This window comes from Microtus pennsylvanicus, chromosome 3, assembly GCF_037038515.1.
Source record: "Microtus pennsylvanicus isolate mMicPen1 chromosome 3, mMicPen1.hap1, whole genome shotgun sequence".
Lineage (NCBI taxonomy): Eukaryota > Metazoa > Chordata > Mammalia > Rodentia > Cricetidae > Microtus > Microtus pennsylvanicus.
This window is the reverse complement of record NC_134581.1, coordinates 114,191,177-114,218,257: the sequence shown is the minus strand read 5'-3', so window position 1 is coordinate 114,218,257 and position 27,081 is coordinate 114,191,177. Positions and strand designations below refer to the sequence as shown.

The 27,081-nt window shown below is 36.9% G+C and overlaps 1 protein-coding gene across 1 annotated transcript in view; it reads left to right on the top strand.

Annotated features, from left to right (window-relative positions):
- Gucy1a2 (guanylate cyclase 1 soluble subunit alpha 2) overlaps window positions 1–27,081 on the top strand; it is a 308,832-nt gene that overhangs the window by 189,843 nt on the left and 91,908 nt on the right. The window contains exons 5-6 of the mRNA XM_075966896.1: window positions 3,179–3,664; window positions 9,988–10,131. Of these exons, the coding sequence (XP_075823011.1) occupies window positions 3,179–3,664; window positions 9,988–10,131 (630 nt within the window). The remainder of the gene's footprint in view (window positions 1–3,178; window positions 3,665–9,987; window positions 10,132–27,081) is intronic.

Here is a 27,081-nt window from a genome sequence, read left to right as displayed (position 1 = left end):
GATAAAAAATATTAGAGTCACTGCCTGCCCAGTGACAAACATTAAAAAGTGCAAAGGTAGCAAAATCACTTGTTCCTTAATTGGGGACTGGAATGAATGACTTCACGAGGATTCAACTGCCTCTTACTTCCAATCAGTGAAACTGACCTTTTCGTAAAGAGGCAGGAATAATATAATAAGACGAGAAGACCCTATGAAGCTTAAATTTACTAGCTTAACTGTTCAATTGATAACCATAATGGACCAAATAACAAGACATAAGCCAGTAATTTCAGTTGTGGTGACCTCGGAGTATAAATCAACCTCAAAACGATTTTACCTGAGACTCACAAGTCATTGTTTTTTACTGCTGAGTAGTACTCTAATATGTATATATTCCATACTTTTTTCATCCACTCTTCCACTGAAGGGCATCTAGGTTGTTTCCAGGTTCTGGCTGTGCTTTAAACCTTTCTTTATTGGTGGTTGCCTTTAGGCCAACAATGGTCTGAGAATTAAGGTTTATTCACTATAAAAGTTTGTTTCCATTCCTGAAGAGCTGTCCCTCTTGAGGCTAAAATTTAAGATTACATTTTGATTTCTTATGGTAATCTTAAAGTTGAACTGAAGTTCTTTATTGGGTAAATAACTAACACCAAGCTCGGTAGGCTTTTCACCTCTACCAAGGAGTCATGCCACTATTTTGCTCCATAGACGGGTTAGTTCTTTATATTGCTCATAGGTAGCTCATTTAGTTTCAGGGTGTCTAGCTTAAGATCTCTTAGAGGTTTTCTAGTTACCCCATTATGCAAAAGGTACAAGGTTTAATCTTTGCTTATTTTTACTTTTAATTGATCTTTCATCTTTCCCTTGTGGTACAGTCTTTATAGCTCCTAGGCTAGCTTTCTTTCTCCAATACTCGCTTTTGTCAAACGTTTTGTTTTATTGTCATTTATAGTTGAATTAGGTATATATCAGGGCTAGGTTTAGTTCATAGTGTCCATTTGTTGTGGAGTCTTCTGGGTGTAGACCAGATGTTTGCTAGGGTTAAGCTACACCATGATTATTCCAAGCACACTTTCCAGTATGCTTACCTTGTTACAACTTATCTCCTCTTGTAAATTGTCGATATCTTATTTAGTTTGAGGAGGGTGACAGGCTGTGTGTGCATATTTCATTGCTTAATTCAATTAAGCTCTCTATTCTTAATTTAATACTAAATCCTCCTTTTTCCTTTAGTTTCATAATGTTCTTAATAAGAATATGTAGCCCATTACTTCCCACCTCATTGGCTACACCTTGACCTAATGTTTTTATGGTGATTCTCTTGCTTACTTTTCTTTCGTTTTAGGGTTTGCTGAAAATGGCGGTATATAGGCTGGATTAGCAAGGGGAGGTGAGGTATAGTGGGGTTTATCGATTATAGAACAGGCTCCTTTAGATAGATATAAAGTACTGCCAAGTCCTTTAAGTTTTAAGTTGTGGCCAGTAGTTCTCAGGCAAATATTTTTGTTTGATTATTATTAAAGTTTAGGGCTAAGCATAGTGGGATATCTAATCCCAGTTTGGATCTTAGCTATCGTGTATCAAGTGCGTTAGAATTACTTTTGACATTGATTCTTGGTCCAGTGATGAATTTTCCCATATTGAATGGGTTTTAATTCTATTTTTCAGTCTACTAGTAACACATTTTACGCCAAGAATAATTAGTTTGGGTTAATCGTATGACTGTGGTGGCTGGCACAAAATTTACCAACTCTTAAAGAGACATGGCTTAGTCAAACTTTCATTTATTGCTTAATTTTTATCACTGCTGGGTCCTGTGGAGGCGTGGCTAGGCAAGGTGTCTTTAGCTATATTATGTACTTGATGCCCTCTCCTTGGAGTTTAATAAACTCTGTGGGATTTGTCACTGGTTTAGAAAGATTTGCATGTGTAATTTTGCCTCCAATTAATTATATGGCCAGGACTAAACCTTTTCTTAAAGATAAACAATAACATTTTTATTTATTATAAGGGGAAAACTGGAACAAGAAGTTCAAGCTCAGCCGTGCAGCGAGGGAACCACAGAGAGAGAGCACACCTAGGCTTGGCACACGTTTTTCTCCGGGTCCCAGAAAGCCATACCCTAACTTGGTCACACCTCTTGAAAATAATTGGTTAACAAAGCTTCCTCATCAACTGGAGATCATATTATTCTTTCCATTTCCCAAATTTTCCCCAATCAATTAGGAAGAAAGAACTATCATAGATCAGTACTCTAACTCTCTGAAAATAATACCACAACCAAATCTTCTAGCATTATCAAATGGACCAAATGAGAAGATACATGTACCTGGAAGTAAAAATATACTACTGCACTTGTTTATGTATCTATAGAAACATACAAAAGAAACCTGATCATACAGGACCAAACCTTTTATGTTTATGGGATGCTTGCATCCATCTAAGCATTTTCAGTGCTTTGCTTTCTATAAGCTCCATTAACAAGAGTCAATACTGAAATTCCACTTAAAAATTTGGGGACTTTGAGTTGTTTTTTGGTATTAAAAATTTTATTGAAAATTTTTGCAAATACTAAATTTCAGGTTACGTTTGGTGGATTACTAGAATGGCTAAGAGGACCTGTTTTCTAGTCCCTTGCTTTTGGGGTTTGATAAGGATAGGCGGTTTCAGGTAAGGGGGGAAAGAGGGGATTGGGCTGAGATAGCTTTTTAGTATAGTTGAAGCTGTATGTCTAACAAACATAGAAAGTAGGTCCGTGGGGGCCTGGTGGAGCAACATAGCATTTGCACAGTTAGTAGGGAGTATTATTTTAATGACAAGCACTGGCATTTAACATGTGAATTTATTCTGATTCTGCTAATTATTAAGCTGAAGAGTTTTGCATTGTTTCATAAGCCAGTTCAACAATATATTTGGGAATAATTTCATCTTGAATAAAATTTTTTATTATTTAATTTTTATTGATATCATTTTGTATTCCATCACTGTTTTTACAATAGATACAAAGCAGTTGTTTCCATTCATAACCAACACATTTGTATAGATTTTGAATTAGTTGAAACTTTGCTAGTGTGAAAACAACAATCTGCACAGTAATGGAATTATTTCTGTTCCTCTTAGTCAACAAGTACTATAGTACATTTTTGGCCTGCTTATGAGGAAGACTGATCAAAATTGCATGTCCATTTCACAGGTGATGGAAATCAAAGGACAAATGATCCATGTCCCAGAATCAAATGCCATTTTATTTTTGGGCTCTCCATGTGTGGACAAGTTGGATGAACTCATGGGCCGAGGACTACATCTCTCAGACATTCCTATTCATGATGCTACCCGAGATGTCATTTTAGTAGGAGAGCAAGCAAAGGCCCAGGATGGGTTGAAGAAGAGGATGGATAAATTAAAGGCTACCTTAGAAAGAACTCACCAGGCCCTGGAAGAAGAGAAGAAGAAGACGGTGGATCTGCTATACTCCATTTTTCCTGGTGATGTAGCCCAGCAATTGTGGCAAGGACAGCAAGTGCAGGCCAGAAAGTTTGATGATGTCACCATGCTTTTCTCAGACATTGTGGGTTTCACAGCCATATGTGCCCAGTGTACTCCCATGCAGGTGATCAGCATGCTCAATGAACTTTACACCAGATTTGATCACCAGTGTGGATTTTTGGATATTTACAAGGTAATGAAAATGAGTTATTTCTTTATAAGTACTGTTTAATAACAAAGTCTCAACTCATAAGAATATATACTAGCTTAAATTTATAAATTAATTGAATATATAGTATATACATTTGGCATATGCATTATATATATGAAGAGAGAAATTGTTATATACAATACAATATACATTTTTAATCCATATTTTCTAGACTTAGCAAAATTTCATAATTTCATGTTACAGCATTGGCTTCAACAACACTGAAATTTAAGAAAAACAGTTCTTCATAGCTGCTTCTCGATATTCAGTAATATTAAATAATTAAACTTATGAAACCAGACAAATTTGAACCCATAATTAGTTTTTGTATAAAGTGTGGGACTCTAATATCTATTAAGAATTTTTATTTTGATGGCTAAAAAAATAACAAGTGATATTAAAATGTGAACTGAATTATTTAACTTTGGATAATTAGCATTTTCACAGTGTTAATGAAGTGATATCCTTTAATTCTTAAAGAATATGTTTAAGTATTTTCCATGTGGTCAATAGTTCTAATTTAGAAGCACCTTAATGGTTTCTTCTTTGAAATAAAACCACCACCAGTTATTGATTTAGCTTTGGCCAACTCTGTCTAAACTTCTTTTCAAAATTGTAGCCATACCTCCAGAAGTTCAGCTTCTACCTACTTATTATATAAAAGGTTTGCATAGATTTTTCACATAGATTATGCAATATCAGAGTGCAGGCCTTTTTTATGTGAAGGGCAGGCAGCAAGGACATTTAATTTAAGCATATAATGAATGGCAGGGCTTAAATGTACTCATTTAAGCAGCATATAAACAGATTTGGAAAGAACTTACTTGTTTTGTTGTTGTCTAGAATTTTGATTCAGGAAGTAATCTCATTTAGATGTGTCTCCTTGGAAAAGTGAGACTACATAGAACATTATCCAGAACATACAGCAGATGCTCACTTACCCTGTGAGTGGTAAGCATTCCGTATAAAAGATGGAGTGAAATATACCTCGTTATATAAAATAAGAGCTTTACAAATTGCCTTTATAGTTTATTATTGCATAACTTGTTTTAGAGGTAGCCCAATATTTGGTTCTAAGCTAGATCAACACCCAACCCTACTGCTCTTATACCCTGATATTTCCCAAAAGAGAAGAAATCAGCTCAAATTTGCCTGTACTTTCTTCCTTCATATTTCATCCTTTATATTATTGCAATCGCTAATCTTGTTTTTGGTTGTTTTGTTTTATTTAAATCATTGTATTTCAGTATTAGCCTCCTCCAGCTTGCATTTTTAAAAAAATCTTTTTAGTTTATATAATTAAGGGAAAAATATAGATAAATTTATTCACTTTAAAAAACAAATGCAAATCTATAGTTTAAATAAAATATAAGGAAAGTATAAGGGAGGCTTTGAAGAGAAATAAAGGAAATGAGATGCTTTCTGTGGATAGCAAAACAGTTTCAAAGCATAAAAATAAAACTAGCTTTCATAGCCTGGCGGTGGTGTCGCACGCCTTTAATTCCAGCACTCGGGAGGCAGAGGCAGGCGGATCTCTGTGAGTTCGAGGCCAGCCTGGTCTACAAGAGCTAGTTCCAGGACAGGAACCAAAAGCTACGGAGAAACCCTGTCTCAAAAAATCAAAAATCAAAAAAAAAAAAAAACAAACAAACAAACTAGCTTTCATAGACATCTCCTGTTTCTTCCCCTGAGAAAAGTTTGGATACCTCAAAGGAAAATAATACTTTCAAAATATCATACACCATCTTCAAATTTTCCTGTATGTTATTGAACCAAGGAAACATTCCTATAGACCTAAAAAACTACCTGTAAGTTTTAACTTGCTAATTGATCTTCTCAATTTAATACTTACATATCTATTTCTCATGTATATGTGTAAAAATATTTTAAGTTAAACAGATAGATTTCAAACTCTACATTTTCTTAAAGTAAACCTGCTATTATATTTAAATAAAGAAATATGAATACACATAATTCCAAGGCCATTTTTTTAACATATTCAATGCTAAGGTTATGTGGATCTGCACTAGGTAGATGGAACAGCTTTGGGTGTTTACTTGGCTTAAAAGAGACGGTTTTTTGCAAGTGAGATGCAATGTGTGCTGAAGTCACAGTGATGATGAGGATGGAGAAAGGGAAAGATGAGGCTTAGATGGCCAAGCAGGAAAGTGCTTGTTTATCAAACATTAGGTTCTGACTTCAGGTTCACAGAAACTACACAATAGTCAGGCATGATGGTATTCGTCTGTAACCCTGGTGCTCAGAGAGCAGAGACAGATGGATCCTGGTGGGCAACTTCACTGGCCAGCTAGGCCAACTGAAACAGGATGTTCTGACATTGTTGAGAAAGTCTTTCTCAAAATATTAAGGCAGGGAATGAGAAAGGAAGATACTTGACATTAACCTCTGAAACTCACGAATGCATGTGCATGGAAGTGACTGCTTATACACACATACACAGACACTATTTCTAACGAGAGAAGGAAATTAATAGGATAAATAGAAGTATAGTGTAAGAAATAAATTAGAAAGAATGTAAATGGGCCATCCTTTCACTGACCTGTCTGTACTCATGAAATTATTCAAGGTTATTTTTAAGCATATTTGTATTATGTTGATATATGCTCTAGACTAATTACTGTAACGCATTGTGAACTTTTTGATTCCTATATCATAAATCACTTACATATTTTAATTACTATTGAAAAAAATATATTTCAGAAGTAATTTTTAAGCAGCCCTGTTGATATACAAAATTTAAAATCATTAGATTTAAAGTATTGTAAGTTTTGAATAAAATAATCATGCCCCAGAGAAAAAGATGCAAGTCACATTTATATTGTAAAGCAGATAAAATGGAATGAAAATGTAAAACAAACTAGAGGAATTATCTCAAGATCACATACAAAATTTTCTATTACACAGTGAGACCCAAGTCTTTAAACATGTGGCTGCCCACCTTACATTTTAGTGTTTCGCTATCATTACAGAGAAGCAGTGATGAACTATTATTAGAGTGGAAGAATTAAGCAAATATAGGCAATGATAAGAAGGTTCTTCTAAAATAATTCAGCCCTCTACAAAGTGGGGAATGTGGGAAGAAGCTGTAGATTATACTGAACACATTTCAAGCCATGTAAAAGTTAAAGGCATAGGGCTTAACAGCCAAGATGATATAGATGTGTGAATACTAAGGAAGACCTGGGTAATTTGGAGGAAACACATGTTGTAATTTTGATTCTTTTGTAATTAGAAGGACAGGTATATTGAGTAACATCAATAATGTACTATCTTTCATTGTTACATTTGATAGTGAGTAGAAAGCAAACAATAAAGCACCAATAATTCTAACTTATGAAATTAATGTCTTTTGACAATAGAGGAAACAATAGGAATAATTGTAGGGGCTTTAGTGAGTGACACTACATTGTAGCTTTTACTTCTCTGTTTTGACTTTGGCAGCAAATTTGGTATGAGATAAGAAAGAAGCTGAGAGGAAGCTGGATCCTGCCAACCAGATATCTATTCCTCATCTTCTTTTTCTTTCTTTTTTCTTTCCTTTTAAGTTTTTCAAGACAGGGTTTCTCTGTCCTGGAACTAGCTGTAGACCAGGGTGGTCTTGTACTCAAACTCATAAAGATCCACTTGCCTCTGCCTCTCAAGTGCAGAAGTGTTACCTTTACCCCACAACCTCTCCAGCATAAGTTGTCATCAGGGTTTTTGATCTTGGTCATTCTTACAAGTGTAAGACGGAATCTCAGAGTTGTTTTGATTTACATTTCTCTGATGACTAAGGATGTTGAACATTTTCTTAAGTGTCTTTCAGCCATTTTAGATTCCTCTGTTGAGAGTTCTCTGTTTAGGTATGTACTCCATTTTTTATTGGATTATTTGTTATTTTTATGACCAACTTATTGAGTTCTTTGTATACATCTTTGTCACATCTGGGAGTCTTTCAGAGTGCCTGTAAGGACTCCTGGAGAATGGCTGTAGGTGTAGAAGCTTTAGCCTTGTTGATGGAGGGTAAGAAGTGCCAAGGATTTCTCTCCTCCACTCAATCCTCCAACATGAATGAATCTCTAAATTTAAATGTGAAATAATTGTTGCTTTAGGGTGGTAGATTTTGAGATCACATTACCACCTCACGACGTTTTAACCAAGTCTATGTAATCAACAGTATTTAAAGCTCCTTTGGCACACACCCCTTTGTGTTCAGTATTTATAAATAATTGCAAGAGTTTTGTGTCTTAATATGTAATATAAATATAACATATAATATAAATAAATAATATACAATTTTATTTTTTAGCTTTAAATATTTTATGTATATGAAAGTTTTGCTTGCATGGATGTCTGCAGTTGCATATAGTATCTGCAGAAAGCAAAATAGAACACCAGGACATCTAGTACTAAAGTTACAGTTGGATTTGAACCACCATATGAGTGCTGGAGACTGAACTCAGTTTCTATGGCAGAGTAGTCAGTGCTCTTAAGCATGGAAAAATCTCTCCATTCCTGACATGGTATATTTTTATGCCCAGTTATTTATTAGTCTTGTGATAGCAACTATCATAATTTCTGATATTTGGAAACCAAAAGTTTTCAAATATTTATATGATATTATGTGTGTATCTTAATATGAATTATATGAACTTATGTATATTCTTTACATATTTATTACTTTTGCCCTTTCTGTTCTATAATGTGTTTATACAGTATATCAACTGGTAACATCAACTCACCTCATTCTCTCCTAAAGATAAGATGCCTATGTCATTAATCTTTATCAGTCTTTGTGTGTTTGTATGTGTGTGCATGTGTGTATGTGTCTGTGTATGTGTGTGTGAGAGAGAGAGACAGAGACAGAGAGTTTGTGTGCTTATACACAGCTGGAAAGGTTTATGTGCACGTTACAGTCTTGGATACTAATCCTGAGGGGTGATCCATCTTCATTTCAAAGAGTGTCTCTCATTGGTCTTGGAATCATAGACTTGGGTAAGCTAGCTGTTTATGAAGACTCAAATATTTTCACCCCAGCACCAAGATTATAAAAACACATCATCGCACCTAGATTTTTATGGGTATTCCCAGGAGTTCACTGGTTCTCATGCATTCTATTAACTGAGTGTTTAGCAAGCACTCTCTATGGGTTATAAAATCTGGTGGTACAAATTATGAAAATGTATATGAAAATAGAATGAAAAGTCCATTTTTTTCTTGAAATTGGGTGAAAATATTGAATGTGATGATAACATAAATTCTAGGAAGTTGTGAACCAAGAAGACATATGTTCAGACCATACACAATGTCATATAATTCATAGTAATAAATTACCCTCTTTTAATTTTGACTTCTGAAAAAAAAGTACAAGGTAATTTCAAGTTGCATAGCTGACAACCTTCTGAAATTTAATGACATGTAGAAATAAAAAGGACCAGGGCTGTGAAGAGAGCTAACTAGATCACAGTACTTGCTGGACAAGGATCCAAGTTTGGATTTGTAGAACCCATTGAAAGCTGGAAAGAGGAGACTACATCTAAACTCCAGTAGTATGAATTATTGATGATCTCACAACAAAACTTTGGAAATTAGGGGCATTGAATATTGGTTTAATATTTTAAACAATTAAAAAAGAATGGCCAGTTAGAATGCATTCTGACAATAGAATTATATTAGGGCCAGAGAGTACTTTAATAGGAACTAGTAACTATTAATGTCATTGTGTAATTATGACTTTTTTGCCATCCTGTTTTACATTTCTCAGATCAAATATAATGATTTTTTACATGTTTCTTTTATTTATTATTAGATATTATATAAAAAGTGCTTAACATGATTAATGGTATGAAGTATGATTTTACTAAATTTAAGTATTATAATTATTAAGAATATCTTAAACCAATATCTGACATCAAATTACAGATGAATGGAACGTAGAATTCTGAGGCAACATGAAAGGTAGGAAAGTTGAAGATAAGAAACAAAAGCTTTCCAAAAGATGATTGAAAGTTGAAAAAGATACAAGGATGACTATTGAGAAAGTTATCATTTGTGAACCATATAGGTAAAATACTGGCAATTCTCTTTTGGAGGAATAATATTCCAGTCATTCCTAATGAACCTGGAGTGAGATGTTAGGATTTTTTCATAGCTGTTTGCAATGAAAGGATTACAATTCATTGTCTAATTGCTTCATTAATTGATGCTTACTTGACATGTTTCTCAGCAGCATTTGTGATTGCTGATAACTAGTCATTTCTCTTCTGATTCATTATGTTTGCATTTGATTTGTCTGATTGCTGCAGGTGGAAACAATAGGGGATGCATACTGTGTTGCAGCAGGGCTGCATAGAAAAAGCCTTTGCCATGCCAAACCCATTGCTCTGATGGCCTTAAAGATGATGGAACTTTCAGAAGAGGTTCTGACTCCTGATGGAAGACCCATTCAGGTAACCTCAACAAGCTAATGTAAAAAACAAATGAACCTTTTAATGAACTTTTTGCTAAAAGGTAGGACTAAGAAATTCCCTTCTGGATTATACTTGCTATAGTTGATAAATCTAAACAAGGTAGGGATGATAAGTGCTAATTATTGGTCCAGGGACACCCAAATAGGAAAGGAATGTGGAAGGCAAATTACCATGAACTGAAGAAAGAATGAAAGGATTTGACCAAGGAGAAGACATTAACATCAGTGGGTAAGTTGCTCCATTCAAGTGAGGTTAGTGGGGAAAATGAGAATCTGAGCTCAAACTAAACCAATATACAAGACATAAGAACAGTTAATGAGGCTGTAGGACTCAGAAATCTGTGGGTTTTGGTGTGTGTGGGTGGAAATTGCTACTTAGAGCCACTTACCAAATAAACTTGAAAAACAGCAGCAGACCTACCATCTGGTTATTGCAACTGTATTAGTAGCATTATTGTCTTGCATAAATGGCTCTCTGTAATCTACAGTCTATCTCTGAGAATGCCTGAGTTAATCTAGTTGCCTTTCTGCCAATGCCTAAAGAATAATCCCAGAATTGCTATTACCGTAATTTTTTTTTAACAGATCCCTCACACTGAGAGAAGTACCTTGAACTCAAGGGAGAACTTTTACTTTTATAAAAGTTCCCTAATCTTGGGTTCCAAAAAAAAAAAAAATGGAGGGAAAGGATGCTCACATCTCTGTTCCTTTCTAGTTCCTATGTGATGTCAAATTAATGACCCAAAAAAACTTTACATTTAAAATTAATAAGTGTATTGAAAATTTCCATCTCCTTCCCTCCTCCCACTTCCCTCCTCTCCCCCCATTCCCTCTCCCCCTTCCTCTCCAGTCCAAAGAGCAGTCAGCGTTCCCTACCCTATAGGAAGTCCAAGGTCCTCCCTGTTTCTCCCAGGTCCAGGAAGGTGAGCATCCAAACAGACTAGTCTCCCACAAGGCCAGTCCATGCAGTAGAATCAAAACCCAGCGCCACTGTCCTTGGCTTCTCCTTCAGCCTCCACCATCAGCCACATTCAGAAAGTTTGGTTTGATCACATGCTCCATCAGTTCCAGTCCAACTGGCCTTGGTGATCTCCCATTAGATCAGTCCCGCCATCTCAGTGGGTGGACGCACCCCTCGCAGTCCTGACTTCCTTTATTAATCAATGTTATTCCATCACTATTTATTTCATCACTACAGGGAAAATAAACTACAGAACAGCAAACTCAGCTCTACTGCAAACTACCACACACCAATATTTTCAACCCTATTAACCTGGCAATCTTACTTATTTCTGTAGATTTTTGTTGTATATTGAGTTTTCTCTGATAGAGGATTTAATACTTAAAATTGATTCTTAGTAGCATTACAACAAACTCTGATTACCAGAACCAGGGCATTGCATTATACAGGGTGCTTGTTAATGTTTCCATTTGTGGGTTGTAATATTTACTCCATTTTATGAATTAGTGAGTCCTATTAAATCAGAAGAGGAAATGTTCATAAAGATTTAAGAATGGAGAAATAGAAATGAAAATAGTAAAACCACCTTAACAATTTCAGACTTATGCTGATTTATAGTGTTCATAAATAGGGATACTTTTTTGAATTATGAATTAATTATGAATTTGGTTTTTAAATGTGTTCAAGCTCAATACCAGGGGCACACCTTCAAGTATATGAAAAAATTTCATTATGAAAGGTTGGATATTGCAGCAGAGCTATTAAATGGCCTGCTGTTTGTTTATCTTGAATTAAATGAGATTTGTATGCTCTGCTGTCTATGTTGCAATAATTATACAAAGGAGAGCTTGCCAAGCCTTTTATCTTTTGAATAATAAAGTAACAGTTTTTTATAGGTCTAAGAGATATCTTATAATGATGGCTCCCCCAGCTCCTTCCTTTTGTCTTCCCCACCTTCCTACCCACCCAACTTAATGTTCTCAATAAATAAATAAATACATACATAAATAATAATCAGGTAAAATAACAAAATAGAAAAAACAAAAGAAAATTAGTAACACACACCATTTGCAATCATGCATACACACAAGAAATTTGTTTTGTGTTGGGTGACTACGCCTGAACATAGGGCCTGCCCTGGAATGTGATTTATGTGCCCAGTGACACTCCATTGTAAAAAACTAGTTTCCCCTTTCCTAGCAGGTATTAATTGCAAACAACTCCCTATTTATAAGTGGAAATTTGTGCCCACTTTACCTTCTTACTGATGGAATTTTGTCTGGATTGAACCTCTGCACATTTTCTGAGCATTTTCAAAGTCTCATGTGTGTATCAATTCTGCTTGTTCTAGAAGATGCTGTTTCTTTGGAGACAACCACTACCTCTGACTCTTTTTTTAAATTTATTTTTATTGTTCAATAAATAATACCTTTCAAAATTTCCACTTCCCACCTCCTCCCATTTCCATCCCGCTTGCCCTCTCCCCTCCCCCCTTCCCTTCCAGTCCTAAGAGAGGGCAGGGTACCCTGCTCTGTGGGAAGTCCAAGGCCCTCCCCCCTCCATCCAGGCTTAGGAAGGTATGCATCCAAAAGACTAGGATCCCTAAAAGTCAGTACATGCAGTAGAGACAAATCCCAGTGCCATTATCATTGGCTTCTCAGTCTGCGCCAATTGTCAGCCACATTCAGAGAGTCCAGTTAGATCCCAGGCTCCTTTAGTCCCAGTCCTGCTGGCTTTGGTGAGCTCCCATTAGATCAGGTACACTGTCTCGGTTGGTGGACCAACCCCTCGTGGTTCTGACTTCGTTGCTCATCTTCTCCCTCCTTCCACCCTTCAACTGGACCTTGGGAGCTCAGTCCAGTGCTCCGACGTGGGTCTCTGTCTCTGTCTCCTTAAGTTTCTATGGTGATATTCAAGATACACATCAGTCTGACTATGGGACAAAGCTAGTTGAGGTACCCTTTCCTCTCCTGCCCAGGGTCCTAGCTGGGGACATCCCTGTGGTTACCTGGGAGCCCCTCTAGAACCAAACCTCTTGCCAACCCCAAAATGGCTCCCTTAATTAAGATATCTTTTTCCGTGCTCTCATATCTGTCCTTCCTCCATCTCAACCATCCCAATCACCCTCCAGCTCTCCCCAACCCTCCCCTTCTCCCTTTTCTCTCCCTCTCTGCTCTTCACCCCACCCTACACCAACCCCATGCTCCCAACTTTTACCTGGCGATCTTGTCTGCTTTCACTTTCCAGGAGGATCTATATATGTTTTTCTTTGAGTTCACCTTATTGCTTAGCATTTCTAGGATTGCAAACTATAGGCTCAATGTCCCTTGTTTATGGCTAGAATCCACTAATGAGTGAGGACATACCATATTAATATTTTTGGGTCTGGGTGATCTCACTAAGTATAGTGTTTTCTATTTCCATCCATTTGTATGCAAAATTCAAGATGTCAAAAATAATCAACTTTATATGGAAAAACAAAAAATCCCAGGATAGTCAAAACAATCCTATACAGTAACAGAACTTCCAGAGGCATTAACATCCCTGATATCAAACTCTATTACAGAGCTACAGTAATGAAAACAGCTTGGCATTGACATAAAAACAGAGATATTGACCAATGGAATCAAATCGAAGACTTGGATATTCATCCACACACCTACGAACACCTGATTTTTGACAAAAAAGCTAAATTTATACAATGGAAGAAAGAAAGCATCTTTAACAAATGGTGCTGGCATAACTGGTTGTCAACTTGTAGAGAATGAAAATAGACACATATCTATCACCATGCACAAAACTCAAGTCCAAATAGATTAAAGACCTCAATATAAATCTGATAACACTGAACCTGATAGGAGAGAAAGTGGGAAGTAGTCTTTAATACATGGGCACAGGAGACTACTTCCTACATATAATCCCAGTAGCACAGACAATAAGAGCAACAATGAATAAATGGGACCTCCTGAGACTGAGAAACTTCTGTAAAGCAAAGGACACTGTCATTAAGAGAAAAGGACAACTTACTGAATGGGAGCAGATCTTCACCAACCCCACATCAGACAAAGGTCTGATCTCCAAAATATATAAAGAACTCAAGAAATTAGACATTAAAATTATAAATAACCCAATTAAAAAATGGGGTACTGAATTGAACAGAGAGTTCTCAACAGAAGAATTTCAAATGTCCAAAAGATACTTAAGGACATGTTCAACTTCCTTAGCTATCAGTGAAATGCAAATAAAAACAACTTTGAGATACCATCTTACACCTGTGAGAATGGCTAAAATCAAAAACACCAATGATAGCCTTTGCTGGAGAGGATATGGAGTAAGGGTACACTCATCCATTGCACTTAGGAGATTCACCCAGAGTGTCAGACACAGCATAGATTTGACCAAGACACCAAGACTCTCCTGGCTGCATTTGAAGGAAGAGATGGGCAGGCACCAAAGCAAGAATTCCTTCAACAACCTTAAAGGAAACATGACAACATCAGAGTCCAGGGATCGCACAACAAGAAGACTTGAATACCCTATTCCAGAAGAAGTAGAAGAAATCAACTTTAAACATAACATTATGAAATATATAGGGGACCTTAAACAGGATGTGAAAAACTGCTTTAAGAAATGAAGACAAACAATAAGGTAGAAGAAATGAATAAATCTCTTAAAGATATCCAAAAAAAAAAAAAACCAAGAAAAGCAATCAAACAGGTAATGGAAAAAGTTCAAGACTTGAAAAATGAAATGGAGGTAATGAAGAAAGCACAAACCGAGGGAAGGCAGGGTATGGAAAATCTGGGTAAACAAACAGGAACTACAGAGACAAGATTAACCAACAGAATACAAGAGCTAGAAGAAAGAATCTCAGACACTGAAGGTATAATAGAGGAAATAAACTCATTGATTAAAGACCAAAACAAATCCAATGAATTCTTAACACAAAACATCCAGGAAATCTGGGACACCATGAAAAGACCAAATCTAAGAATAATAGGGGTATAAGAAGGCCCAGAAAATATATTCAAAAAAAATTATAGAAGAAAACTTTCTTAACCTAAAGAAGGATATTGCTATGAAGGTACAAGAAGCATACAAAACACCAAATAGACTGGATCAAAAAAAAAAAAACCCATCCCCTCACCATATAATAATCAAAACACAAAACATACAGAATAAAGAATGAATATTAAGAGCTGCAAGGGAAAAAGTAAGGTAACATATAAAGGGAAACCTATAAGAATTACACCTGACTTCTCAATGGAAACCATGAAAGTCAGATGGTCTTGGATAGATGTACTGCAGGCACTAAGAGACCATGGATGCAAGCCCAGACTACTATACCCAGCAAAGCTTGCATTCACCATTGATAGAGAAAACAAGATATTCCAGGACAAAAACAGATTTAAACAATATGTTGTCACAAACTCAGCCATACAGAAAATACTAGAAGGAAAATCACAAGCCAAAGAAGCCAACAACACCCATAATAACAGAAGCATCTGACAACACTCCACCAGCACAAATCAAAGAAGAGAAACACACAAACTCTACATAAATAAATAAATAAATAAATAAATAAATAGAGTTAACAACCACTGGTCATTACTATCAATTAATATTAGTGGATTCAATTCACCTATAAAAAGACACAGGTTAAGATAATGGATACAAAATAAGAATCCAACATTCTGCAGTTTGCAAGAAACACACCTCAACCTCAAAGACAGACACTAGCTCAGCGTCAAGGGATGGAAAAATGTTTTCCAATCAAATGGACCAAAGAAACAAGTGGGTGTGGCTATACTAATATCTAACAAGATTGATTTAAAACTAAAATCATTCAGAAGAAATAAGGATGGACGCTTTTTTACTCATAACAGGAACAGTTCATCAGGAGGAAGTCTGTATCCCGAATATCTATGCCCTTTATATAAAAGCACCCACCTATGTAAAAGAAAGATTACTAGAACTCAAAGCATACATCAAATCCCACACTCTAATAGTAGGAGATTTCAACACTCCTCTCTCACCAATGGACAGGTCAACCAGACAAAACCTTAACAGAGAAATAGGAGAACTATCAGAAATAATGAACTAAATGGACTTAACAGACATCTATAGAACATTCCACACAAACAGAAAAGAATATACCTTCTTCTCTACATTTCATGGAACCTTCTCAAAAATTCATCCCATAATTGGTAACAAAGCAAGCATCCATAGATACAAAGAAATTGTACCAACCACCTGTGTACTATCAGATCACTCTGTAATAAAGTTAGAATTCAACAACAATTCTACCCCTAGAAAGCCATCAAACTCATAAAAACTGAACAGTCAACTACTGAACCAGCCCTGGGTCAAGGAAGAAATAAAGAAAGAAATTAAAGACTTCCTTGAATTCAATGAAAATAAAGACACATCATACCCAAACCTATGAAGCACTATGAAAGCAGTGCTCAGAGGCAAGCTCATAGCTCTAAGTGCCCACATAAAGAAATGGAGAAAGCACACATTAGAGACTTAACAGCACAGCTGAAAGCTCTAGAAAAAAAAGAAGCAGAATCACCCAGGAAGAGTAGAAGACTGGAAATAATCAAACTGAGGTCTGAAACCAACAAAATAGAAACACAGGAAACAATCCAAAGAATCAAGGAAACAAAAAGCTGGATCCTGAAGAAAATCAACAGGATTGATAAACCCCTATCCAAACTAATCAAACGACAGAGAGAGAACACACAAATTAACAAGACCAGAAATGAACAGGGGGACATAACTACATACACAGAGGAAATTCAGAGAATCGTTGGATCTTACTACAAAAGCCCGTATGCCACAAAATTGGAAAATTTAAAAGAAATGGACATATTTTTAGATAAGTACCATATAGCAAAATTAAATCAAGACCAGGTGAACAATTCAAATAGACCTATAAGTCGCAAAGAATTAGAAACTGTTATCAGAAACCTCCATAACAAAAAAAAAAAACCCTGGACCAGATGGTTTCAATGCAGAATTCTACCAGAACTTCCAAGAAGAGCTAATACCTATAATCCTTAACGTGTTTCACAAAATAGAAACAGAAGAGTCACTGCCTAACTCCTTTTATGAATCTACAGTCACCCTGATACCAAAACCACACAAAGATTTAACCAAGAAAGAGAATTACAGACCAATCTCACTCATCAACATCAATGCAAAAATTCTCAATAAAATACTGCAAACTGAATCCAAGAACACATCCAAAAAATTATCAATTAGGATCAAGTAGGCTTCATCCCAGAGAGGCAGGGCTGGTTTAACATATGAAAAACTATCAATGTAATCCATCATATGAATAAACTGAAGGAAAAAAATATGATCATTTTATTAGATGCTGAAAAGTATTTGACAAAATTCAACACTCCTTTGTGATAAAGGTCTTAGAGAGATTAGGGATACAAGGTTCATTCCTAAATATAATAAAAGCAATATACAGTAAGCCGACAGCTAACGTCAAATTAAATAAAGAGAAACTCAAAGTCATCCCACTAAAATCAGGAACAAGACAAGGCTGTTCACCCTCTCCATACCTCAATATAGTGTTGCAGTTCTAGCAACAGCTATAAGACAACATAAGGAGATCAAGGGGATTCGAATCATAAAGGAAGAAGCCAAATTTTCATTATTTTCAGATCATATCATAGTGTACATAAGTGACCCCAAAAACTCTACCAAAGAACTCCTACAGCTGATAAACCCATTTAGTAACGTGGCAGAATACAAGATCAACTCCAAAAATCAGTTGCTCTCCTATACACAAAGAACAAAGAAGCAGAGAGGAAAATCAGAGAAACATCACCTTTTACGATAGCCACAAATAGCATAAAGTATCTTGCGGTAACTCTAACCAAGAAAGTGAAATATCTATTTAACAAGAACTTTAAGTATTTGAAGAAAGAAATTGAAGAGGATACCAGAAAATGGAAAGATCTCCTATGCTCTTGGATTGGGAGGATCAACATAGTAAAAATGGCAATTCTACCAAAAGCAATCTATAGAAAAATGCAATCCCCATCAAAATCCCCACAAAATTCCTCACAGACCTTGAAAGAACAATAATAAACTTTATATGGAAAAACAAAACATCCAGGATAGCCAAAACAATCCTATACAATAAAAGTACTTCTGGAGGCATTACCATCCATGACTTCAAACTATATTACCGAGCTACAGTAATGAAAACAGCTTGGTATTGGCACAAAAACAGAGATGTTGACAAATGGAATCGAATAGAAGACCCGAATATTAACCCACATACCTATGAACACCTGATTTTCAACAAAGGAGCTAAAAGTATACAATGGAAGAAAGAAATCATCTTTAACAAATGTGCTGTCATAACTGGATGTCAACCTGTAGAAAAATGAAAATAGATCCATATCTATCACCATGCACAAAACTCAAGTCTAAATGCATTAAAGACCTCAATATTAATTGGAACACACTGAACCTGATAGAAGAGAAAGTGGGAAGTACCCTACAACAGACGGGTACAGGAGATCGCTTCCTATGTATAACCCCAGCATCACAGACATTAAGGGAAACATTGAAGAAATGGGACCTCTTGAAACCGGGAAGCTTTTGTAAAGCAAAGGACACAGTCATTAAGACAAAAAGGCAACCTACTGAATGGGAGCAGATCTTCACCAACCCCACATCAGACAAAGGTCTGATCTCCAAAATATAGAAAGAACTCAATTAACTAGACATTAAAACTCTAATAACCCAATTAAAACATGGGGTACTGAACTGAACAGAGAATTCTCAATAAAAAAAAAGTTCAAATGACCAAAAGACACTTAAGGTCATGTTTAACCTCCTTCGATCAGGGAAATGTAAATCAAAACAACTTTGAGATACCATCTTACATCTGTCAGAATAGCTAAAATAAAAAACACCAATGATAACCTATGCTGAGAGGATGTGGATTAAGGTGAACACTCATCCGTTGTTGGTGGAAATGCAAACTTGTGCAACCACTTTGGAATCAGTGTGGCAGTTTCTCAGGAAACTGGGAGTCAACATACCTCAGGACCCAGCAATTCCACTCTTGAGAATATAACCAAGAGATGCCCAATCATACTACAAAATCATTTGTTCAACTGTGTTCATAGCAGCACTATTTGTAATAGCCACAACCTGGAAACAACCTAGATGCCCCTTAATAGAAGAATGGATAAAGAAGGTGTGGTACATATACACTTTAGAGTTCTACTCAGTGGTAAAAAACAATGACATCTTGAATTTTGCATGCAAATGGATGGAAGTAGAAAACACTTTACTGAGTGAGATAACCCAGACCCAAAAAGATGAATATGGTATGTACTCACTCATAAGTGGATTCTAACCATTAATAAAGGAAATTGAGCCTATAATTCATGATCCTAGAGAAGCTAAATAAGAAGGTGAGCCCAAAGAAAAACATATAGTTATTCTCCTGCATATTGGAAGTAGACAAGATTGCCAGGCAGGGGTTGCTAGCATGGGGGTGGGGTGGGGTGAGGTAAAGGGAGATGGGGAGAGAGAAGGGAGAAAGGGAGGTGGGGAAAGCGTGGGGGAATGGGATTGGTGGGATGGAGGAGGGGTGAATATGGGAGCAGGGAAATAGATATCTTAATTAAGGGAGCCATTTTAGGGTTGTCAAGAGATTTGACTCTAGAGGGGTTCCCAGGTGTCCAAGGAGATGTCCCCAGTTTGTTCCTTGGGCAGCTGAGGAGAGGGAGCCTGAACTGGCCTTATCCTATAGCCACACTGATAAATATCTTGCATATCACCATAGAACCTTCATCTGGCGATGGATGGAGATAGAGACAGAGACCCACATTGGAGCACCGGACTGAGCTCCCAAGATCCAAATGAGGAACAGAAGGGGGAGAACATGAACAAGGAAGTCAGGACCACGAGGGGTGCACACACCCAATGAGATTGTGTGACTGATCTAATGAGAGCTCACCAATGCCAGTTTTACTGGGACTGACGGAGCATGTGATCAAACCAGACTCTCTGTATGTGGCTGATTGTGGATTCTGAAGGAGAAGCCAAGGACAATGGCATTGGGTTTTGATTCTATTGTATGGACTGGATTTGTGGGAGCCTAGTCTGTTCAGATGCTCACCTTCCTGGACGTGGGGGACGCGGGAGAACCTAGGACTTTCCATAGGGTAGGGAACCCTGACTGGAGAGGGAGAGGGAGAGACATTGCGGGGAGGGGAGGGAATTGGCAGGAGGGGAGAAAGTGGAAATTTTTAATAAAAAAAGAAATTGGTTAAGTTTATATGTTCCCTTTAAAGCAATAAAAGAACATCACTATTTATTTATTTATGTTTTTTTTGAGCCAGGGTTTCTCTGTGTTGCTTTGGAGGCAGACCTGGAACTAGCTCTTGTAGACCAGGCTAGCCTTGAACTCACAGAGATCTGCCTGACTCTGCTTCCCAGTGCTGGGCTTAAAGGCATGTGCCACCACCTCCCAGCCAACATCACTAATTTTTAACAATATTTGACCAAAATGTTTTATTTCCAAATTAGATTCAGTTATATACAGGGAAAATATGTTTTGTCATTATTTGGAAAATTATAATTTCTGGCAAAATCAGATGAAGACAATTATGAATCATGCTTACTCTTTTCATTTTCTTTTTTTATTTTTTCTTTTAATTTTTGTTTGTTTAAAATCACAGGTGACTGATGCTGGGGTGAAAGAGAGGGCTCAAAGGTGGAGAGCAATTCGTGTTGTTCTTGAGAACCTGAGTTTGGCTTACAGTGTCTATGTCAGTTCCTGCTAGCCTTTCATAATTCCAACATCAGGGGATAAATCTCCACTTCTGTTTCTATAGGCACATACACTGAAGTGTACAAAACTACACACACCCACACACATACTCTTAGACCCACACATGCACACAATAAATAAAATAAATCTTCAAAAAATTCGCTAGAAATTCTATGTTCTACATAGAATATAATTATTCTGTCTTATTTTGTCTAAAATATTTGTTCTAATAGCAGGTTACTTGTCTGGCATTTTGATTCAGTGCTAATTAAAAATAGCATCTCTCCTGCCCAATGTTCCTAGAAGGCGCTGGCATATAATGACTTAACACCTCCACAATATATATGTCAGTTGGGGGACTTCTGTTTTTGTTGTTATACTGTTGTTGTTTTGGTTCTTCTTTGTTTATCCAGTTATTAAATATAGATCCTTTTTCAACACAATATAATCTGAATGCAAAGTCCCCTCCCTCTCCTCCTCCTACTTAATCTTCCATCCAGATCCACTCCCTTTCTGTCTCTAATTAGAAAAGAACAAGCGTCTGAGAGAAAAAACAAATCATAACCAATTAAAATATAGTAAGATAAAACAATGTGATTCCAATATTTATGGGCACAAATAATCTATTATATTTTCAGTGAAAAAATAGCTTTTTAAGATAATCATTTCTAATAACATTTATCTTGTTGGGGAGTATTTCATTGTATTTTTCAGACATTTTCTAGGCAGTCCTTTTGCAAAGGTATCTACTTATGTAGTAATAATAATCTGTGGAAAGAAAGACAAAGGAAATGATGATTACTGTCCTCCACTCATTTCCATGGATCTCCATGTTCATGGGCATAGGAATTATAGCTATAGCTCCATTTTACTTTATTCAGTTTTTTGTTGCTGTTTCATATTTCCACAAAAGAAGGATATGATTTATGAAGCTACTTTGTTAATTTTTTATTAGAATTTTATTCTTTAGAATATTTTATTCTAAAAAGGTTTTCCTTTGTCTTTACTTTTGTAACATGTTCTCCAGAAAGTGTCTCTCCCAGGACTGTTGCTAGAGCACTCCAGGAAGAGTCTCAAAATTATATTACTGATGAGATTTATTTGTACTTGCATGTACTTCCCCTTTCATTGTACTTTGGTAAAACCTCCACACATTTGCCAGCCCATTCCTTGGTATGTATAATGAATGGGACTATCCACTTGACTTCTTTTTATTAATGTTAAGTTGTGATTTTATCAGCCAATTTTGAAAGGTGAGTCTATAATCTTTAGATGTGATCCTTTTACTCAGAATTATTGAACAGGATTTTTTTTAATGATAGTTAAAATAGTCCTTTACCTTTTCTTAAAAACTATCTCTTCTCATTTTAAATGCCAAGTCCATTTCCCATTCCTTTCCCTCCTCCTTCTCCCTCCACTTTAATCCCACCTTCACCTCATACCCGATCCACTCCTTAGAAAGGGCAAGACTTCTCCTGGGGAGGCAACAAAGTTTAGCACATTGTTTTGAGAAAGGTCCAAGGCCCTCCCCAGTATCTCTAGGCTGAGCAAAGTATCCCTCCAGAGAGAACAGGTTCCAAAAATCCAGAATGAGTAGTAGGGATAAATCCTGCTTTCACTGCCAGTGGCCCCAGTCTGCCCCCACCATACATAAAACTGTGACCAACATTCAGAGGGCCTAGTTTGGTTCTATGCTGGTTCCCTCACTGTCAGGCTAGAGTTGCTGGGCTCCCATTAGCTCATTTAAGCTGTTTCAGTGGGTAAACCCATCATTGTCTTGACCTCTTTGCTTGTATTTTCACTCCTCCCACTCCAACTAGACTTTGGAAGCTTAGTGCAATGCTCTGTTGTGGGTTTCTGCATCTGCTTCCATCAGTTGCTGGATGTAGGCTCTATGATGACATTTAAGATAGTCATCAATTTGACTGCAGTGCAAGGCCAATTCAGGTACCCTCTCCACTATTGCTTAGAGTCTTAGCTGGGGTCATCCTTGTGGATTCCTAAGAATTTCTCTAGTGATAGGTTTCTTGCTAGCCACATAAGGACTCCCTCAATCAAGACATCTCCTTTCTTGTTCTCCATCTCTGTCCTTCCCCCATCTTGACCATATTGTTCCCTCTTGTTCCCCTTTCAATCTCCTCTCCTTTTTCCCTTCTCCCTTTCTCCCCTTCTCCTCTGCTTCTGCCTTTCCTTTTCTCCTTACCCCAATGTTCTCCAATTTTCTCAGGAAATCTTGTCTGTTTCCCCTTTCCAGGAAGACCTATGTATGTTTCTCTTAGGGTACTCCTTGTTACTCAGCTTCTCTGGCGTCATGGACTATAGGTTATTTGTCCATTGCTTTATAGCTAGTACTCACTTATGAGTGGGTACATACCATGCTCATCCTTCTGGGTCTGGGTTAGCTCACTCAGGATGATTTTTTTCTAGTTCCATTCACTTTCATGCAAATGTCAAGATGTCATTGTTTTTAACTGATTAGTAGTACTCAGTTGTGTAGATATACCACATTTTCTTTATCCATTCTGCAGTTGAGGAGCATTGAGGTTGTTCCCAGGTTCTAGCTGTTATAAATAATGCTGCTATGAACATAGTTGAACAAATGTCCTTGTAATATGGTTGAACACCTTTTGGGTATATGCCCAAGAGTGGTATTGCTGGGTCTTGAGGTAGGTTGATTCCCAATTTTCTGAGAAACCTCCATACTGATTTCTAGACTGGTTGTACAAGTTTGTATTCCCACCAGCAATGGAGAAGTCCTCCCCTTACTCCAAATCATATCCAGCATAAGTTATTATTGGTATTTTTTGATCTTAGCCATTCTGACAGGTATAAATAAGATGGCATCTCATAGTTGTTTTGATTGCATTTTCCTGACTGTTAAGGATATTGAACATTTCCTTAAGCATCTTTCAGCCATTTGAAATTATTCTGCTGAGAATAATTCATTTAGATCTGTACCCCATATTCTAATTGGTTTATTTGATATTTTGATGTCTAATTTCTTAAGTTATTTATATATTTTAGAGATCAGTTCTCTGCGTGATGTGGGGTTGGTGAAGATCTTTTCTAATTCTATAGGCTACCTTTTCTCTTATTGACTGTTTCCTTTGCCTTACAGAAACTTCTCAGTTTCAGGAGGTCCCATTTATTTATTGTTGCTCTCAGTGTCTATGTTACTAAGGTTTTATTAGGAAGTATTCTTCTGTGATCTTGCATTGAAGTCCATGAAACTTCAGGTTCAGCATGGTTGGATTTATATTGAGGTCTTTAATTCATTTGGACTTGAGTGTAGTACATGGGGATAGGTGTGGATCGACTTTCATTCTTCTATATCCAGTTATGCCAGCACCATTTGTTGAAGATGCTTTCTTTTTTCCATTATATAATTTTATCTTCTTTGTCAAAAATCAGGTGTTCACAGTTGTGTGGATTCATATCCAGGTCTTTAATTTGATTCCATTGGCCAACGTCTCTGTTTTTATGTCAATACCAAGCTCTTTTTATTACTGTAGCTTTATTATAGAGTTTGATGTCAGGGATGGTGATGCCTCCAGAAGTTCCTGTATTATACAGGATTGTTTTGATTATCCTGGGTTTTGGTTTTTCACATATAAAGTTTAATATTGCTAATTCAACATCTGTGAAGAATTGTGTTTGGATTTTGATGAAAATTACATTGAATCTGTAGATTGCTTTTGGTAGGATTGCCATTTTTATTATTTTGAACCTACCTATCCAAGAGCATGGAAGATCTTTCCATGTTCTAATATCTTCTTTAATTTCTTTTTGTGAATTTATTTATTTATTTTTTAATTTATTTATTTACTAAGGATTTCTGCCTCCTCCCCCGATCAAGTCCCCCTCCCTCATCTGCTCGAAGAGCGATCAGGGTTCCCTGACCTGTGGAAAGCCCAAGGACCGCCCACCTCTATCCAGGACTCTTAAGGTGAGCATCCAAACTGCCTAGGCTCCCCCAAAGCCAGTACGTGCAGTAGGATCAAAAACCCACTGCGATTGAGTTACCATTCTTCCTCATTGTCTGCTATGTTCAGCTAGTCCAAATTTATCCAATGCTTTTTCAGACCCAGGCCAGCTGGCCTTGGTGAGTTCCCAAAAGAACATCCCCATTGTCTCAGTGTGTGGGTGCACCCCACGCGGTCCTGAGTTCCTTGCTCGTGCTTCCTCTCCTTCTGCTCCTGATTTGGACCTTGAGATTTCTGTCCGGTGCTCCAATGTGGGTCTCTGTCTCTGTCTCCTTTCATCGCCGGATGAAGGTTAATATTTAGGAGGATGCCTTTGTGTTTGTCTTTGGATTCACCTTCTTATTTAGCTTCTCTAGGATCACGAATTATAGGCCCAATGTCCTTTATTTATGACTAGAAAACAAATATGAGTGAGTACATCCCATGCTCCTCTTTTTGGGTCTGGCTTACCTCACTCAGGATAGTGTTTTCTATTTCCAACCATTTGTATGCAAAATTCAAGAAGTCCTTGTTTTTAATGCTGAGTAATACTCTAATATGTATATATTCCATACTTTCTTCATCCATTCTTCCATTGAAGGGCATCTAGGTTGTTCCCAGGTTCTGGCTATTACAAACAATGCTGCTATGAACATAGTTGAGCATATACTTTTGTTGTATGATAAGGCCTCTCTTGGGTACATTCCCAAGAGTGGTATTGCTGGGTCCAGTGGTAGGTTGATCCCGAATTTCATGAGAAACCGCCACACTGCTTTCCAAAGTGGTTGCAAAAGTTTGCATTTACACCAGCAATGGATGAGTGTACCCCTTTCTCCACAAGCTCTACAGCAAAGGCTATCATTGGTGTTTTTGATTTTAGTCATTATGATAGGTGTGAGATGGTATCTTAAAGTTGTTTTGATTTGCATTTCCGTGAACTCTAAGGAAGTTGAGCATGACCTTAAGTGTCTTTTGGCCATTTGAAATTCTTCTGTTGAGAATTCTCTGTTGAGCTCAGTGCCCCATTTTATAATTGGGTTGATTAGCCTTTTACGGTCTAGTTTCTTGAGTTCTTTATATATTTTGGAGATCAGACCTTTGTCAGTTGCGGGGTTGGTGAAGATCTTCTCCCAGTCAGTGGGTTGCCTTTTTGTCTTAGTGACTGTGTCCTTTGCTTTACAGAAGCTGCTCAGTCTCAGGAGGTCCCATTTATCCAATGAGGCCCTTAATGTCTGTGCTGCTGGGGTTATACGTAAGAAGTGGTCTCCTGTGCCCATGTGTTGTAGAGTACTACCCACTTTCTCTTCTATCAGGTTCAGTGTGTTCCAATTAATATGGAGGTCTTTAATCCATTTGGACTTGAGTTTTGTGCATGGTGATAGATATGGATCTATTTTCATTCTTCTACAGGTTGACATCCAGTTGTGCCAGCACAATTTGTTGAAGATGCTCTCTTTTCTCCATTGTATACTTTTAGGTCCTTTATTGAAAATCAGGTGTTCAAAGGTTTGTGGGTTAATGTCAGGGTCTTCTATTCGATTCCATTGGTTGACCTCTCTGTTTTTATGCCAATACCAAGCTGTTTTCAATACTGTAGCTCTGTAATAGAGTTTGAAGTCAGGGATGGTAATGCCTCCAGACAATCCTTTATTGTATAAGATTGTTTTGGCTATCCTGGGTTTTTTGTTTTTCCATATAAAGTTGATTATTGTCTTTTCCAGATCTGTGAAGAATTTTGATGGGATTTTGATGGGGATTGCATTGAATCTATAGATTGCTTTTGGTAGAATTGCCATTTTTACTATGTTGATCCTCCCAATCCAAGAGCAGGGGAGATCCTTCCATTTTCTGGTGTCCTCTTCAATTTCTTTCTTCAAAGACTTAAAGTTCTTGTCATACAGATCTTTCACTTCCTTGGTCAGAGTTACCCCAGGATATTTTATGCTATTTGTGGCTATCGTGAAAGGTGATGCCTCTCTGATTTCCCTCTCTATTTCCTTATCCTTAGTGTATAAGAAGGCCACTGATTTTTTGGAGTTGATCTTGTATCCTGCCACATTACTAAAGGTGTTTATGAGCTGTAGGAGTTCTTTGTTAGAGTTTTTGGGGTCGCTTATGTATACTATCATATCATATGCAAACAACTAAAGCTTAACTTCTTCCTTTCCAATATGAATCTTCTTGATCCCC